Source organism: Thrips palmi, unplaced genomic scaffold (genome assembly GCF_012932325.1).
Source record: "Thrips palmi isolate BJ-2018 unplaced genomic scaffold, TpBJ-2018v1 HiC_scaffold_10, whole genome shotgun sequence".
NCBI lineage: Eukaryota > Metazoa > Arthropoda > Insecta > Thysanoptera > Thripidae > Thrips > Thrips palmi.
Window position 1 is genome coordinate 934,499 of NW_023144621.1, and position 14,848 is coordinate 949,346.

Sequence of the window (14,848 nt, forward strand, 5' to 3'; positions counted from 1 at the left end):
TAATAGTCTAACACACTCAAACCTAACTGTCTACTAAGTACACACTTAAAAAGGCATGCTTGCAAGTAGTCTAATAGACTAGTAGTCCAATCGTCTAACACACTCTAAATGTCTTACGAAAATTTCCCATAATACGAAGGAAATGGCTCAAGCATAATACGAAAGTGGTTTTTCTTCGTATTACGCTAAAAGCTAAAAGGATTCGTACTACGAAGGAATATTGCTTGGTATTATGCTTGCGCCGAGTTCGCTGTAACATACGAATAACATCGGTCAAATTTCATTGTAAGACATTAAGAGTGCAGTCATCAGTACACAACATCTTACGGTAGGCCTACAAAGTAAAGAAGTTGGACCGATCCCAACTCTAGCGACCGTGTGACTACGACGGCCCTTGCGACGCCGCTTGCGACTATTGTAAAAGATGTACCATTGGTCTAGTGCATTTAAAGTGGTTGGACGAGATATTGAGTCCAATTCTGATTCTTCTGCAGGTCAACCTTTAATGCTTTCTCTTCAAAAGTCGTCCTATCAAAAAAAAAAATTGTTACCGCACTAATTTCTGAGCAAAACCACCTCAAAGTCGGAGTTTTTACATGGCGCCTTACGGAAGAGCGTGGCTGCAACCCACTCTGCACTCTCCACTCTCATTCTAGGAACGTGACATCACGTTGAAACGAACGTGACAAAATGTCACGTTCGTTAGAGCATTGTGTCACATTCGTTTTAATGTGAACAAGCTAATTTTTGGCGGATTCACGTCTAAACGAATGTGACACAATGCTCAAACGAACGTGACATTTCGTCACGTTCGCTTCGACGTGACGTCACGTTCCTGGAATGAGAGTGTATCAGTGTTGTGCGGGTTGCAGCCACGCTCTCCCGTAAGGCCCCATGTAAAAACGCCGACTCTGAGGTGGATTTGCTCAGAAATTAGTGCGGTAAAAAATTTATTTTATAGGATTACTTTTGAAGAGAAGGCATTAAAGATTGACCTGCAGAAGAATCAGAAGTTTTTTTATTGGACTCAATATTCCGTCCAAACCACATTAAGTAGAAAATTCGATGAACATACTGTTCTCAAGTGCATCAAAATAACGTTTCCGCAATTTATTCCACAGTGACGCCGGAGGAGATGAAACGCGCGAAGAGAAATGAACGCGACCGAGCACGCAGAGCAGGTAAGGTTGAAGGACGTTCTGGACTCAGTCAATGCATTTGTACTCTCATTTCACTGAAAATCTATCGGCGTGACTCAGAAATTCACGCCAATTTTTGGCGTGAATTTCCTGTCACGCCGGTGTTTGGCATGACTACGCACCAATGCACACAGAACATTCACGCCAGATGACGGCGTGACGCACACGTCATGCCGTTTTTCGGCGTGAATTTCCTGTCACGCCAATTTTTGACGTGACTTCCTGTCACGCCATAATTTGACCATGTGTCCGACCATTCAATTTTCAGTGTTTAGGCACGTGCACTCCCAGCACGTTTTACTGACGTTTTGCTCATTTTGTCAGTACTTATGCAAGTAATTTGTGCAACCATAATACGTGCTTTGCCTTCCTTAAACAACGACTTACGAAATATTAAATAATGTACTGACCATTTGGTTTTGTACATCCACTTACAAAGGAAATAAGTCATACTTAGAAAATATTATTGTTGCTTATACGAATACGTACTGAGTGGCTCATTTCCGAAAGACTCTCTACAAGTGGAGCGTTTCTGAGTTGAGTGGTGTTCTTCTGTCTTTTCAAACCCCTAGCACGAAGGCAATCTCAGTTGGGGCTCCCTCCATCTCAGCCACGACTGGAGGTGGAAGGTACCACTTCAGAAAGGGGTGGGTCCATCAGCTCGCCAACAGAGAATGCACCTGGTGAGTCCAGTGTAAAGACGCAACGCACAGTGGGCCAGAAGATGGGTGCAAGTGGAAAGCTCGGGACGCGATTTTGAGCTCCAGCGTCGCTGTATGGCACTCGAACCGACCGTCTGACCATACCAAAGGATTCCTCCTAAGGAGAGGAATTCAATGGTGGGGTCACACGTTCGGTTCAAGTCCCATTTAGCGACTCTGGAGCTCAAAACGCGTTGCGCCGGTCTTCTGGCCCACTGTGCAACGCCTCATCTCCGAGTGACTTTCTACCAGTGGAGCGTTCCTGAGCTGAGTGGTGTTTTTCTGTCTTCTCAAACCCCTTGCAGGAAAGCAGTCTCGATTGGGGCTCCCTCCATCGCGGCCACGACTGGAGAAGGAAGATAAGACATCGGAATGGAATGCGCCTATTAGCTCACCAACTGAGCATGCACCTGGTGAGTACATTGTAAAAGAACAGCAAAAGTGGCGATACAAATCGGCAACTTTGGCCGCCCCGTACCTTTTTAACGTGCGCAAATTGCACTCATTTCCGAGTGACTTGCTGAGTGGTGTTCTTCTGTCTTTTCCAACCTACAGCACTGAAACAGTCTCAGTTAGGGCTCCCTCCAACGTGGCCCCGACAGGAGAAGGAAGGGACGACTTCGAAAAGGGATGGGGCCATTAGCTCAGCAGCAGAGGATGCAACGAGTGAGTACATTGTAAAATAACAGCAAAAGTGGCGATACAAATTGGCAACTACGGCCCGTCCCGCACATTGCAAAAATGCGCCGAACGGGTGTCTCAATGCCCACGAGGGTAGATTCAACAACCACCACTTACGTGGACTTACCTCCCTAAATTTTCGTCCTGTGCAGCCAAAAAAGTTTCCGGTACTTAATTCTTCCATTTTTTTGGTAACGTTGCAGTAACTTCCCGGGCTGAACCAGCCTCACAAGGAACAAGAAGTTCCGAACGAGTCAGAGTTCACAAAGCAGAAGAAGAAGGTAAGCATCAAGGTTTGTTGGTTTCCAACAACAAAGTACCAAATCTACATTTCTAAAAATAATTTTACAGCTTTGCCAGAGGAGCGATCTGCAAGGAAGGAATTTGACGGAGCACGCTTAATAGGTAAGCAAGGAGGTTGCTCAACGCATTTCCTATTCATGAAGTTTTCGCATTTATCAGAATGGTGTGCATTCGGCAAACCTCTCACTTTCAACAAAGCTCAGCCTGCCAGACAGAATGATGGCGACACAGCACGCCGCACAGTGGGCCAGAAGACCGGTGGAGGCGGCCGACACTCTATACACGGATTTTGAGATCCAGAGTCGCTAAGCAGGACTCGAAGCGAAAATGTGAACGCTCCCCGCTCCAATGGATTCGTCGTTCCAGTCCTGCTCAGCGACTCTAGAGCTCAAAGCACTTCCGAAAATGTGACCGCCGCCACCGGTCTTCTGGCCCACAGCGCCGTGCACTGTCTCGCGCTCAAAGGGATACACTCTCAAAGTCATGTCAATAAATGTGACATGTGACCTATGTTACGGCTAAGGTACATCCATTCCGAAGTTCAGTAAATTAACGTTTCTGAAAATGTATTTCACAGCTGTTCGTTTACCAGAGGAACAACCCGTGTCAAAAGCCGGTCACCAGAAAGAAAGCATGTTGGGTAAGCTTAGAGAGGACGGTCCCAGCAATACATGTGCAAACAGTCTGAGCGTTCGGCAACTAACGATATATCGTTAATCTATTTCACAGCTGTCCGTTTGTCAGAGCTTCGACGCGCATTGGAAGTCGAGCGCGAGAGGAAGCGAAAATCAGGTAGGCCAAGGTTGCCCTCTCCTCTAAGTGATTCAATTTCAGCACAGAAACGTTTCTAAACTAACTTCGCACCTGTTCGTTTGTCAGGAGAACAACGTATGTCGGACACCGACCTGGACAAAACACGCTTGTTAGGTGAGCCAAAAGAGGTTGCTCGCTGCAATGAGCCCTTCACACTTAAAACTCTACAAAGAACTGCTCTTTGTATTACAAAGAAAACGGCGGCTTCGCAGCCTGCGAAGGAAATCGTTTGTAATACGAACGAATTTCCTTGTAAAACGAACGAAAAATTCTTCGTAGCCTACGAAGAACTTCTTCACAGGATACGAAGAATTTTTCCTTTGTAATACAAATGGTTTTCTTCGTATTACAAACGATTTCCTTCGCAGGCTGCGAAGCCGCCGTTTTCTTTGTAATACAAAGAGCAGTTGGGGCGTTCCACGTCAAACCATCATGGTCCAAAACGTACTTGGTCGCGAGGCCGGCCCCAATTTTTTTAACTGGAGTGTAAGCCAAGGTCACTAAAATTTTTGAAAAAAAATTCAGAACTTTGGCCACAGTGATTTTTTGAAATTCAAAAAAAAAAAAATATTTTTTTAAAGTTTTTTAAAAAATTTTAAAACTATTCCCAAAGGGGTTTTTTGAAAAAAAGAAAAGGGCAACTAAAAAAGTTGAAAGGGAAAAAAGGGCCCCAAGGCCCTTACCAAAACCCAAAAGTTTTTGTTTTAAAAAAAACCGGTTTCGAACCCAAAATACGGTTCAACTTTTTAAAACCAAAATTTTGGCCCTAAAAAGGGAACCCCAATGGGATTTTTCCCTTTTAAAAAATTAGGGAATCAAAACACCCGGGGTATTGCCCAAAATTCAAAAAGTTCGGGTTATCAAACTTTTCCCCAAAAATTGTCAAAAGGGGACCTTTATGGTTCCGCTGAGGCCTGTGCATTGAAATATATTCAATTGTCTGTCTTGACACCATGGAAGATGTGAGAGAGGTAAAGGTCAGCATTACAAGAGTTTTGGAATTACACGGCAATAAGTTTTTTAATTATAATAACCAAATGCGACAAAATGCTTTGTTTGGCAGTCGCCAACTGAACCCATTGATTGGTGGGGATTCATCCAAGCCATCTTCACCTTGACCATGCAACTGCTGGAGACTTAAAAGAAGAAAATGAAGATGACCGGATGAAGTCCCCACCAATCAATGAGCTTCAGTTGGCGACTGCCAAACAAGCATTTTGTCGCATTTGGTTATTATAATTAAAAAAAACTTATTGCCGTGTAATTCCAAAACTCTTGTAATGCTGACCTCACCTCTCTCACATCTTCCATGGTGTCAAGACAGACAAATTTAATAGTATTTCAGTGCACAGCGCCTCAGCGGAACCAATATAGGTCCCATTTTGACAATTTTGGGGGAAAAAGCTTCGATAACCTTTGATAACTTTTTGAGTTTTTTGACAATATCTCTGGTGTTTATGGATTGCCGTCCCTAATTTTTTAGTGACAGTTAGAGTACCTCATTGGGGTCCTTTGATGCCAATATGGTCCAAAAGTGAGACGGCGTATTTTGGGGAAATTTAAGAAACCGTGGTTTTTTTTATCGTAAACTTTGTTTCTGGTAAGGGCTGGGGGTCCCAATTTTTTCTTTCACTATTTTCTGTTGCCCTTTACTGTTTTCAACCCATTTGAGCACCTAGATACACAATTTTAAAAAAACTAAAAAAAAAATTTAATTTTTTTTTTTGAAGTTTCAAAAAATCACTGCGGCCAAAGTTCTGAATTTTTTTTCAAAAAAATTTATGAGAGTGGTCTTTGGGTGGTACACTACCAGATAAAAAATTGGGGGCCGGATCTGAGCAAGTACGTTTTGGACCATGATGGTTTGACGTGGAACGCCCCAGTTCTTTGTAGGAATTTATCTGTGTTCGTGAACGTTCAGCATGAATTATCGTTTTTTTTGGTAAATTTATTTCACAGTTGTTCGTCTGTCTGAGGAACACTGTCAGTCTGAAGCCAACCAAGAGAAAGAACGCGTATTAGGTAAGCCGAAAGAGGGGTGCTCACTGCACAGCACAGTGCGACCGGTGGAGGCGGTGGAAATTCTAGACGCTTTTGAGTTGCGGAATCGACTAAGTACGGGACGCGAAATGAATGTGTGATCCCACCAGCGGATTGCTGCCCCAACGGGGAATCCATTGGTGGGGGTCACACGTTCGTTGAGGCTCAAAAAAGACGCCTAGAATTTTGGCCGCCTGTCCCGGTCTTCTGGCCCACTATGCAAATGCTCTGAACGTTCAGCAAACTAACGTTCCCATGATTTCACAGCCGTTCGTCTGTCGGAGGTCCAACGTGTGTTGGAAGACCACTGTGGCGCAGATAGCATTTTAGGTACACCAAAAGAGGTTGCTCACTGCGATTACCACAAAACTTACAGTACAACCAGCAAACTAACGTTTCTGTAAATTTATATCACAGGTGTTCGATTGTTAGAGGTTAGAGAACGGGGTGGGTCTACCAGCTCACCAACAGAGAATGCACCTGGTGAGTCCAGTGTAAAGACGCAACGCACAGTGGGCCAGAAGACCGGCGTCGGCGGCCAAAGCTAGGGACGCGATTTGAGCTCCAGCGTCGCTATATGGCACTCGAACCGAACGTCTGAACCACACCAATGGATTTCTCCTACGGAGAGGAATTCAATGGTGGGGTCACACGTTCGGTTCAAGTCCCATTTAGCGACTCTGGAGCTCAAAACGCGTTGCGCCGGTCTCCTGACCCACTGTGCAACGGCTCAACTCCGAGTGACTTTCTACGAGTGGAGCGTTTCTGAGCTGAGCGGTGTTTTTCTGTCTTCTCAAACCCCTAGCAGGAAAGCAGTCCCAGTTGGGGCTATCGCGGCCACGACTGGAGAAGGAAGGTACGACTTCGGAAAGGGATGAGGCCATTAGCTCAGCAGCAGGGTATGCACCTGGTGAGTACATTGTAAAAAAACAGCACACTCAGCACGTTACTAACTTTTTCGCTCATTTTATCAGTACTGATGCAAGTAATTTGTGCAACCATAATACGTACTTTCCTCTTTAAAAAGAAACTACTATAGAAATATCAAATAATGTACTGACAATTTGATTTTGTACACAATTTTACAAAGGAAATTAGTCATAGTTAGAAAATACTAAGTATTATTGTTGCTTATACGAATACGTAATTAATGAGGAGAAGGTCAGTAACATGCTGAGAGGGCAAAAGTGGCGATACAGATCGGCAACTTTGGCCCGTCCCGTACATTTTAAACGTGCGCAAATTGCTCTTATTTCCGAGTGACTTGACTTTCTCCGTTTCTGAGCTGAGTAGTGTTCGTCTGTCTTTTCAAACCTACAGCACTGAAACAGTCTCAGTTGGGGCTCCCTCCACGGCGGCCACGACAGGAGAAGGAAGGTGCGACTTCGGAAAAGGATGGGGCCATTAGCTCAGCAGCAGAGGATACACCTCGTGAGTACATTGGTAAAATGACAGCAAATGTGGCGAAACAAATCTGCAACTTCGGCCTGTCCCGTACGGAAAAAAAGAATTTGTTGTGACAACGAGAATGCATGTTCATTTTGGGATAGCAAAAAAAAAGTAGTTGGGCGTACTATTAATTTGTTGTGAGAACGAACACTTTGCTCTCACGACAAATGATTTATCAGGAGTACAAACATTCATTTTTATTATGTTTAGTACTCCTGACGATATAGTACGTCCAACAACTTTTTTTAGCTATCCCAAAATCAACATACATTTTCATTGTCACAACAAATTCTTTTTTTACGTGCGTACATTGTAAACATGCGCCAAGTGCACGTATTTTACCCGAGCGCGTGTCTCAATGCCCACGACGGGAGATGTACCACCACTTGCGTTAACTTGCCTCCCTATATTTTCGTCCTGTGCAGCCAAGAGAGTTTCAGGGACCTAACTCTAATTCCTTTTGTCACGTTGCAGTAGCTTCCCGGGCTGAACCAGCCTCTCAAGGAACAAGAAGTTCAGATCGGGTCAGAGTTCGGAAAGCAGAAGAAGAAGGTAAGCATCAAGGTTTGTTGATTTCCAACAACATTTTCAAAAGTAAAGAAAATTAAACTAATTTTTTGTAAAATTTAAAGCAGCCATGGCAACAGAGGCAGAGGAGCAACGCACAGGAATAAATGGTCAGGTACAAGAAAGTAGAGGTAAGCAGAGAAGTTGCTGGATTCATGGTGCATACCGTCTTTAAGTAGCAAATCTACATTTCCACAATTAATTCTACAGCTTTGCCAGAGGAGCGACCTGCGAGGGAGGAATTTGACGGAGCACGCTTAATAGGTAAGCAAGGAGATTGCTCAACGCGTATTCATGAATTTTTCGCATTTATCTGATGGGCGTGGTTTCGGTAAACCTCTCGCTTGAAACAAAGCTCAGCGTGCCAGACAGAATGATGGCGACACAGCACGCCGCACAGTGGACCAGAAGACCGGTGGAGGCGGCCGAAACTCTATCATACACGGACTTTGAGATCCAGAGTCACTAAGCAGGACTCGAAGCGAACATGTGAACGCTCCCCGCTCCAATGGATTCGTCGTTCGAGTCCTGCTCAGTGACTCTGGAGCTCAAAACGCTTCCGAGATTGTGACCGCCGCCACCGGTCTTCTGGCCCACAGAGCGCCGTGCACTGTCTCGCGCTCAAAGGGATACACTCTAAACATCGTGTCAATAAATGTGAGCTATGTTACACTTCAGTTAATTAACGTTTCTGAATATTTATTTCACAGCTGTTCGTTTACCAGAGGATCAACCCGTGTCAAAAGCCGGTCACCAGAAAGAAAGCATGTTGGGTAAGCTTAAGGGGGCAATACACCGAAAATGGCCGAAAACTGACTTGTGCAATTGCTTCCATACGCCTTGTTGTACATTGTTCAAAGTTTTCATGTGTCAAGACCTTACAAAAAGAAGCATTTCAAGCCTAGAATGGCGTCGATCAGACGTCAGGGAGCGGAGCAGCTACCAACCAAATTTTAGTCTCAAATCGAACCGGTGGAAGTCCCTCAGGCCGCAAAAATGAAGATATCTCTACCCCGATTGCACCAAAACGTAGGTAATTGAAGCGGCTATCGCATGAACTAGAACCATCAACATCAAGCAACCGAAAGTACAATTTTCATCCAAAAACAGTTTTTGAGGACTTTGCAAAAATTATCAAAACAGTTTTTTCGTAAAATTTTGTACTTTTGATTGGTTGATGTTCATGGTTCTAGTTCATGCGATAGCCGCTTCAATTGCCTACATTTTGGCGCAAACGGGGTTGAGATATCTTCATTTTTGCGGGACTAACGGACTTCCACCAGTTTGATTTTGGACGAAAATTTGATTGGTAGCTGCTCCGTTTCCTGACGTCCGATCTTCGCCATTCTAAGCTTAAAATGCTTCTTTTCGTAAGGTCTTGACACATGAAAAGTTTGGGCAACGAACAACAAAGCGTATAGAAGCAATCGCCCAAGTTGTCAACTTATCGTTTCTTTAAATCTTTTCCACAGCTGTCCGTTTGTCAGAGCTTCGACGCGCATGGGAAGTCGAGCGCGAGAGGAAGCAAAAATCAGGTAGACCAAGGTTGCCCGCTTAGTAATTCTTTTTCAGCAAATAAACGTTTCTAAACTAACTTCGCACCTGTTCGTTTGTTAGGAGAACAACACGTGTCGGACCTGGACAAAACACGCTTGTTAGGTGAGCCAAAAGAGGTTGCTCGCTGCAATGTGCCCTTCGTGAACGTTCAGCATAAATTGATTTTTTTTGGAAATTTATTTCACAGTTGTTCGCCTGTCTGAGGAACACTGCCAGTCTGAAGCCAACCAAGAGAAGGAACGCGTTTTAGGTAAGCCAAAAGAGGGTGCTCACTGCACAGCCCAGTACGACCGGTGGAGGCGGCCGAAATTCTAGACGCGTTTAGAGTTCCGGAATCGACTAAGTACGGGACGCGAAATGAATGTGAGTGTGATCCCACCAGCGGATTGCTGCCCCAACGGGGAATCCATTGGTGGGGTCACACGTTCGTTGGGGCTCAAAAAAGACGCCTAGAATTTTGGCCGCCTGTCCCGGTCTTCTGGCCCACCATGCAAATGCTCTGAACGTTCAGCAAACTAACGTTCCCATGATTTCACAGCCGTTCGTCTGTCGGAGGTCCAACGTGTGTTGGAAGACCACTGTGGCGCAGATAGCATTTTAGGTACACCAAAAGAGGTTGCCCACTGCGATTACAAAACTTACGGTACAACCAGCAAACTAACGTTTCTGTAAATTTATATCACAGGTGTTCGATTGTTAGAGGTGCAACGCGTCTCGGAATCTGACCGTGAAAAAGAATCCCAATCAGGTAAGCGAAAAGAGGTTGCTCGCTTTGATTGCTCTCAGAAGACCGGTAGAGGTGGCCAAAACTCTAGATGCGTTAGCTGCGGAGCTGCTGAGCAGAACTCGAACCGAGCGTGTGTCCCCACCTATAGATTCCTCGTTCGGAGAGCAACACACAAGTCGTGTCAGAACGTTCGGTAAATTTGACCTTAGTTAAGAAAATTAAAATATTTATTGTCACTTCCACAGCAGCCACTACAGCAGAGGTTGCAGGCACTATATCAAATGATGGCGCAGTACGCAAGGGTAAGTAGAGAAGTTGCTGTGTGTCCCACCCTATAGATTCCTCGTTCGGAGAGCAATCCATAAGTCGGGTCAGAACGTTCGGTAAATTCGACCTTCGTTAAGAAAATTTAAATATTTATTGTCACACCCACAGCAGCTACTGCAGCAGAGGATGCAGGCACGAAAACAAATAATGGCGTGAAAGTTCGCAGGGGTAAGTAGAGAAGTTGCTGAATTTGATGAACATTCTCAAGTACAGCAAATTTACTTTTCCGTATTTTGTTCCAGGCAAACCTTCACGAGGCACGATAACAAGTGATGGCGTTAAAGTTCGCAAGGGTAAGTAGAGAAGTTGCTGAATTTGATGAACATTCTCAAGTACAGCAAATTTACTTTTCCGTATTTTGTTCCACAGTCAAACCTTTGACGGAGGAGCAACTCTTGAAGAAAAGGGAGCGTGACCGCGAAGCCTGGAGGAGAAGATACCACGACCGTTCAATTAAACCAGGTACACTCGAAAGCAGGGATGAAACCCGAAACGAAACAATACCAGGGCCGTCACGACAACAGTTTGCACCCTCGACCTTAAGAACATAAGAATGTTTAGAGTCAAATCGAAAACAACCAATATGCAATGCGTAAAAGGACGCTGGAGAAAGTAGAAAAGTTGCTGAATTTGATAAACATGCTGTTCTCAAGTGCAGCAAAATAACGTTTCCGCCATCTATTCCACAGTTTTCACGGAGGAGCAACGCGCGAGGAGAAATGAACGCGACCGACAGCGCAGAGCACGCAAAGCAGGTACGCAACGAGGTTGAAGGACGCACTAGGTGTCAGGCAATGCATTTGCACACAATGGCAAAAAGATACGGAAAATTCTGTTAAGTTTTTCTCAGATTCTCCGTAGCCCTCTTATCCATATTCCCGAAGGCTCTTACAGTATCTTCCATAGGACCGTACAGTCTTCTCCGTAGGACCAGGAAGACTGAATAGTCCTACGCAAATATTTGAATTAAAATACCGTAAGGTCCTACGGAGAATATTGACAAGGGGGCTACGGATAATTACCACAAGCTGTTGACAGAATTTTCCGTAGCTTTTTGCCACAGTGCAATGTTCAGATAAATTGTCTGAACGCCAAATCGATCGGTATTGCTGGGAATCCCGGAAGATGGAACTGCCGTTCTTTCCCTCAATGGCAAAACCTCCCTGACTGATATTATCTGCACTGGTAAAAGAAAGGCATGAAAATCACGCCATTTGGGGCGTATGACACTCTCTTACGCCCTTTGAAGGAGTAAATCGTTTCATGCCCTTGGGAAGGGCGTAGAGGGCTTTGAAGCAAAGTCTTCATGCCCTTCCATAAGGCATTAACGATTCACGCTGCTCCAGGGGCGTAAAATGTATACGCCCTTACAGGGCGTAAATTTAATGCCTTTGTTTCACCAGTGTGAGAGGCTCATTTCGGAGTGACTTGACTTTCTCCGTTTCTGAGCTGAGCAGTGTTCGTCTGTCTTTTCAAACCTCCAGCACTGAAACGGGCTCAGTTGGGGCTCCCTCCACGGCGGCCACGACAGAAGAAGGAAGGTACGACTTCGGAAAAGGATGGGGCCATTAGCTCAGCAGCAGACGATGCACCACGTGAGTACATAGTAAAATGACAGCAAATGTGGCGATACAAATCTGCAACTTTGGCCCGCCCCGTACATTTCAATCGTGCGTCAAGTGTTCGTATTTTACCCGATCGCGTGTCTCAACGTCCTCGAGGGTAGAATGTAGCCACCACTTGCGTGAACCTACCTCCCCGAATTTTCGTCCTCCTGATGAAACTCTCAGCTAATTCTTCCTTTTGTCGCGTTGCAGTAGCTTCCCGGCTGAAAGCATTCTCAAGAAGCAAGAGATGTTCAGACCGGGCCAGAGTTCGCGAAGCGGAAGAAGAAGGTAAGCATCAAGGTTCGTTCGTTGGTGTTGACAACATTTATAAAAATTATGTACATAAAACTTATTTTTGTCAAACCCAAAGCAGCCAATGCAACAGAGGATGAATGCCCGGGAGTAAATGATGGCGCACAAGAAAGCAGCGGTAAGCAGAGAAGTTGCTGAATTCGTTGTGTTTACCGTTCTAACAGTGCAGCAAATTTGAGGTTTCCAAAATTAATTCTGCAGCTTTGACGGAGGAGAAACGCGCGAACGCCAAACTCTACTTCTTTTGGCCGCCGCCTCAGCCTACATCGGCCAAAGGGCAGAGTCCGAAGAAAGCTCTTCGGGGGGAAAAGCGTCGCTTGACTGAAAAGAACTCCCAAGGGAAAGGCCTACCAAAGAAAATAAAATGGCCAGGTAGGTACAGCCCCCACTGAACTCCCGTTGCTCACTGCACTGCCAATCCAAGTGTGAGACAGTCTCACACTATTTAGTGCGAACCACGATGTCTCACGCTTACAAGTGTGAGCCACGTGTGTCCCACGCTTGGAAGTGTGAGACACGGTATGTCTCACACTTGCAAGCGTGAGAAACGGTTTGTCTCACACTTACGAGCGTGGATCCTGTGGCATTAAACCACAGGGAACCATAGGCAGTAAAAGTGGGACACACCGTGTCTCACACTTGCAAGCGTGGAACAAACGTGGCTCACACTTGTAAGCGTGAGACATCGCGGTACGCACTAAATAGTGTGAGACTGTCTCACACTTGGATTGGCAGTGTACGTTTCGACGTTTACACTCTCATTCCCGGAACGTGACATCACGTTGAAACGAATGTGACGAAATGTCACGTTCGTTTGCGCACTCTGTCTTTGCTTGAATGTGTTTAAGCTAATGTGTGGGTGATTCACGTCGAAACGAATGTGACACAATGCTGAAAGGAACGTGCCATTGTGTCGTCACATTCGTTTCAACGTGATGTCACGTTACTGCAATAAAAGCGTAACGTGAGATGCCGTTTTGTATTTCCACAGGCGAACCTATGACGGACGAGGAATTCGAGCTCAAACTCAAACTCATCAAAGAACGATACGCAGGTGAGCAACTCACTAAATTTCTTTGTACAATTTTTGTACGTGACCTCTCACTGTCATTCAAACTGCAATACAATAATCACGGTCTTTGCAATAAAATACATATCACAATTTTTTTTGAAACGATGAATACTAAAAAAATAATTATTTTAAAAATCACAGCTAAATTTTGCAATATAGTATCACTTTTTTCCGATGATGCCCACATAGAAAATGCAACAAAAAGTTATAGCAGCACAAAATGGGATAAAAGTTACTGCAAAAGGCTCTTTTATAGCAAAAATTTAGGGGTGGGTATTGCAAAATAATGCAATAACTAAATTATTGCACTCCAGTATCTTAAAATGAATGACAGTGCTCGCACGATTTTGCGGATATGAGCTTTAGGCACACGAACTTGTGCAATTCCGCGTACAATTGGCACAAATTTCTTTACAGGTGTAATATTATGCGAGGTCACATACAGTTTTGTTGAAAATTATTTAGTGTGAACGAGCGACACTATATGTATTCGTGTGCTTTATCAAATTGACGTTTCTGTCTCTTATTCCCACAGCGAAAGAACTTGAAATGGAGAAATCTTACAAAGAAAAAGAAGCCGCTGGTAAGCAAAGATGTTGCCTAGCGAAGCGTGTTCTTTTCATTTGGAACTTGACATCGACAACGAATGTGACATATGTCACATTCCTTTAAGCCTTAATGTCACATTCGTTTCACTGTAAAAAATTCCGTACTTTTCTACGGAAATGGTACAGAAAAATATAGTACGGAGGTACGGAGAAAAGTACGGAACGTTCCGTACTTCGTACTTGCTCCATATGAACCCATGTAAATGGGTACGGAAAAAAGGTACGGAACGTTCCGTAGCTGGCAAGTACGGACGGTCCAGGCAAATTATTGACCAGACATGTTCCGTACTTTTTCCGTCCTTTTTTCTCTCAGTGTATTGAATGTGTTGAACCTTATTCATGGCTGATAAACATCCAAGCGAATGTGACACAATGCTGAGAGGAACGTGACACTTTTGTCACCTTCGTTTCAATGTTACGTTCCACGTTCCGGGAATAAGAGCGGAATGTGAGATGCGCTTCTGTGTTTTTGCAGGCGTGCCTTTGACGGCCGAGGAGTACGTGCTCAAAGTCAAACTTACCAAAGAACGCAACGCAGGTGAGCAACAGCACTCGATTCTTTAATACAATTTTTTAACGTGGTTTCGCACGATTTGTGTCGACGCGGTCCTAATAGAATGATCCTAACTGCCAGGAGGTAGTTCCAAGACAATCCTAACTGTCAAAGCAGATCGAAGACAATCCAAACTGTTCGTGTCAATTCAAAAGTAACGGCACATGACGTGAAAAGCGGTCTTTTCTCAAAGTCGCTGTGACGCCAACATACTTCATAAAATTACTCACCGAAGGGCTTGTTACAAAGTTTCGTCCCTATGTAAATACGTGGACATTGTATTTCAGAGATATGAAAATTCACTGATTTGCAGTGAAAATAGTTCATGGACA

At 44.6% G+C, this 14,848-nt stretch overlaps 1 protein-coding gene across 12 annotated transcripts in view; it reads left to right on the forward strand.

Annotated features, from left to right (window-relative positions):
- The window catches only part of LOC117654230 (plectin-like), a 47,275-nt gene that overhangs the window by 21,859 nt on the left and 10,568 nt on the right, over nt 1-14,848 (forward strand). For 3 of the 12 annotated variants that reach the window (XM_034400510.1, XM_034400506.1, XM_034400511.1), the window contains 35 exons: nt 1,122-1,181; nt 1,772-1,882; nt 2,206-2,313; nt 2,456-2,566; nt 2,785-2,862; nt 2,933-2,986; nt 3,462-3,524; nt 3,614-3,676; nt 3,764-3,811; nt 5,657-5,719; nt 6,005-6,067; nt 6,155-6,220; nt 6,543-6,647; nt 7,058-7,180; nt 7,661-7,738; nt 7,819-7,884; nt 7,964-8,017; nt 8,464-8,526; nt 9,226-9,288; nt 9,371-9,412; nt 9,498-9,560; nt 9,849-9,911; nt 9,996-10,058; nt 10,283-10,339; nt 10,473-10,532; nt 10,607-10,657; nt 10,734-10,826; nt 11,054-11,119; nt 11,849-11,959; nt 12,182-12,271; nt 12,345-12,401; nt 12,485-12,655; nt 13,275-13,337; nt 13,891-13,938; nt 14,439-14,501. In XM_034400510.1, coding sequence (XP_034256401.1) covers nt 1,122-1,181; nt 1,772-1,882; nt 2,206-2,313; nt 2,456-2,566; nt 2,785-2,862; nt 2,933-2,986; nt 3,462-3,524; nt 3,614-3,676; nt 3,764-3,811; nt 5,657-5,719; nt 6,005-6,067; nt 6,155-6,220; nt 6,543-6,647; nt 7,058-7,180; nt 7,661-7,738; nt 7,819-7,884; nt 7,964-8,017; nt 8,464-8,526; nt 9,226-9,288; nt 9,371-9,412; nt 9,498-9,560; nt 9,849-9,911; nt 9,996-10,058; nt 10,283-10,339; nt 10,473-10,532; nt 10,607-10,657; nt 10,734-10,826; nt 11,054-11,119; nt 11,849-11,959; nt 12,182-12,271; nt 12,345-12,401; nt 12,485-12,655; nt 13,275-13,337; nt 13,891-13,938; nt 14,439-14,501 — 2,601 coding nt within the window. Of the gene's footprint in view, nt 1-1,121; nt 1,182-1,771; nt 1,883-2,205; nt 2,314-2,455; nt 2,567-2,784; nt 2,863-2,932; nt 2,987-3,461; nt 3,525-3,613; nt 3,677-3,763; nt 3,812-5,656; nt 5,720-6,004; nt 6,068-6,154; nt 6,221-6,542; nt 6,648-7,057; nt 7,181-7,660; nt 7,739-7,818; nt 7,885-7,963; nt 8,018-8,463; nt 8,527-9,225; nt 9,289-9,370; nt 9,413-9,497; nt 9,561-9,848; nt 9,912-9,995; nt 10,059-10,282; nt 10,340-10,472; nt 10,533-10,606; nt 10,658-10,733; nt 10,827-11,053; nt 11,120-11,848; nt 11,960-12,181; nt 12,272-12,341; nt 12,402-12,484; nt 12,656-13,274; nt 13,338-13,890; nt 13,939-14,438; nt 14,502-14,848 lie in introns of all 12 variants that reach the window. The other 9 variants (XM_034400505.1, XM_034400508.1, XM_034400502.1 and 6 more) reach the window with 9 other exon arrangements.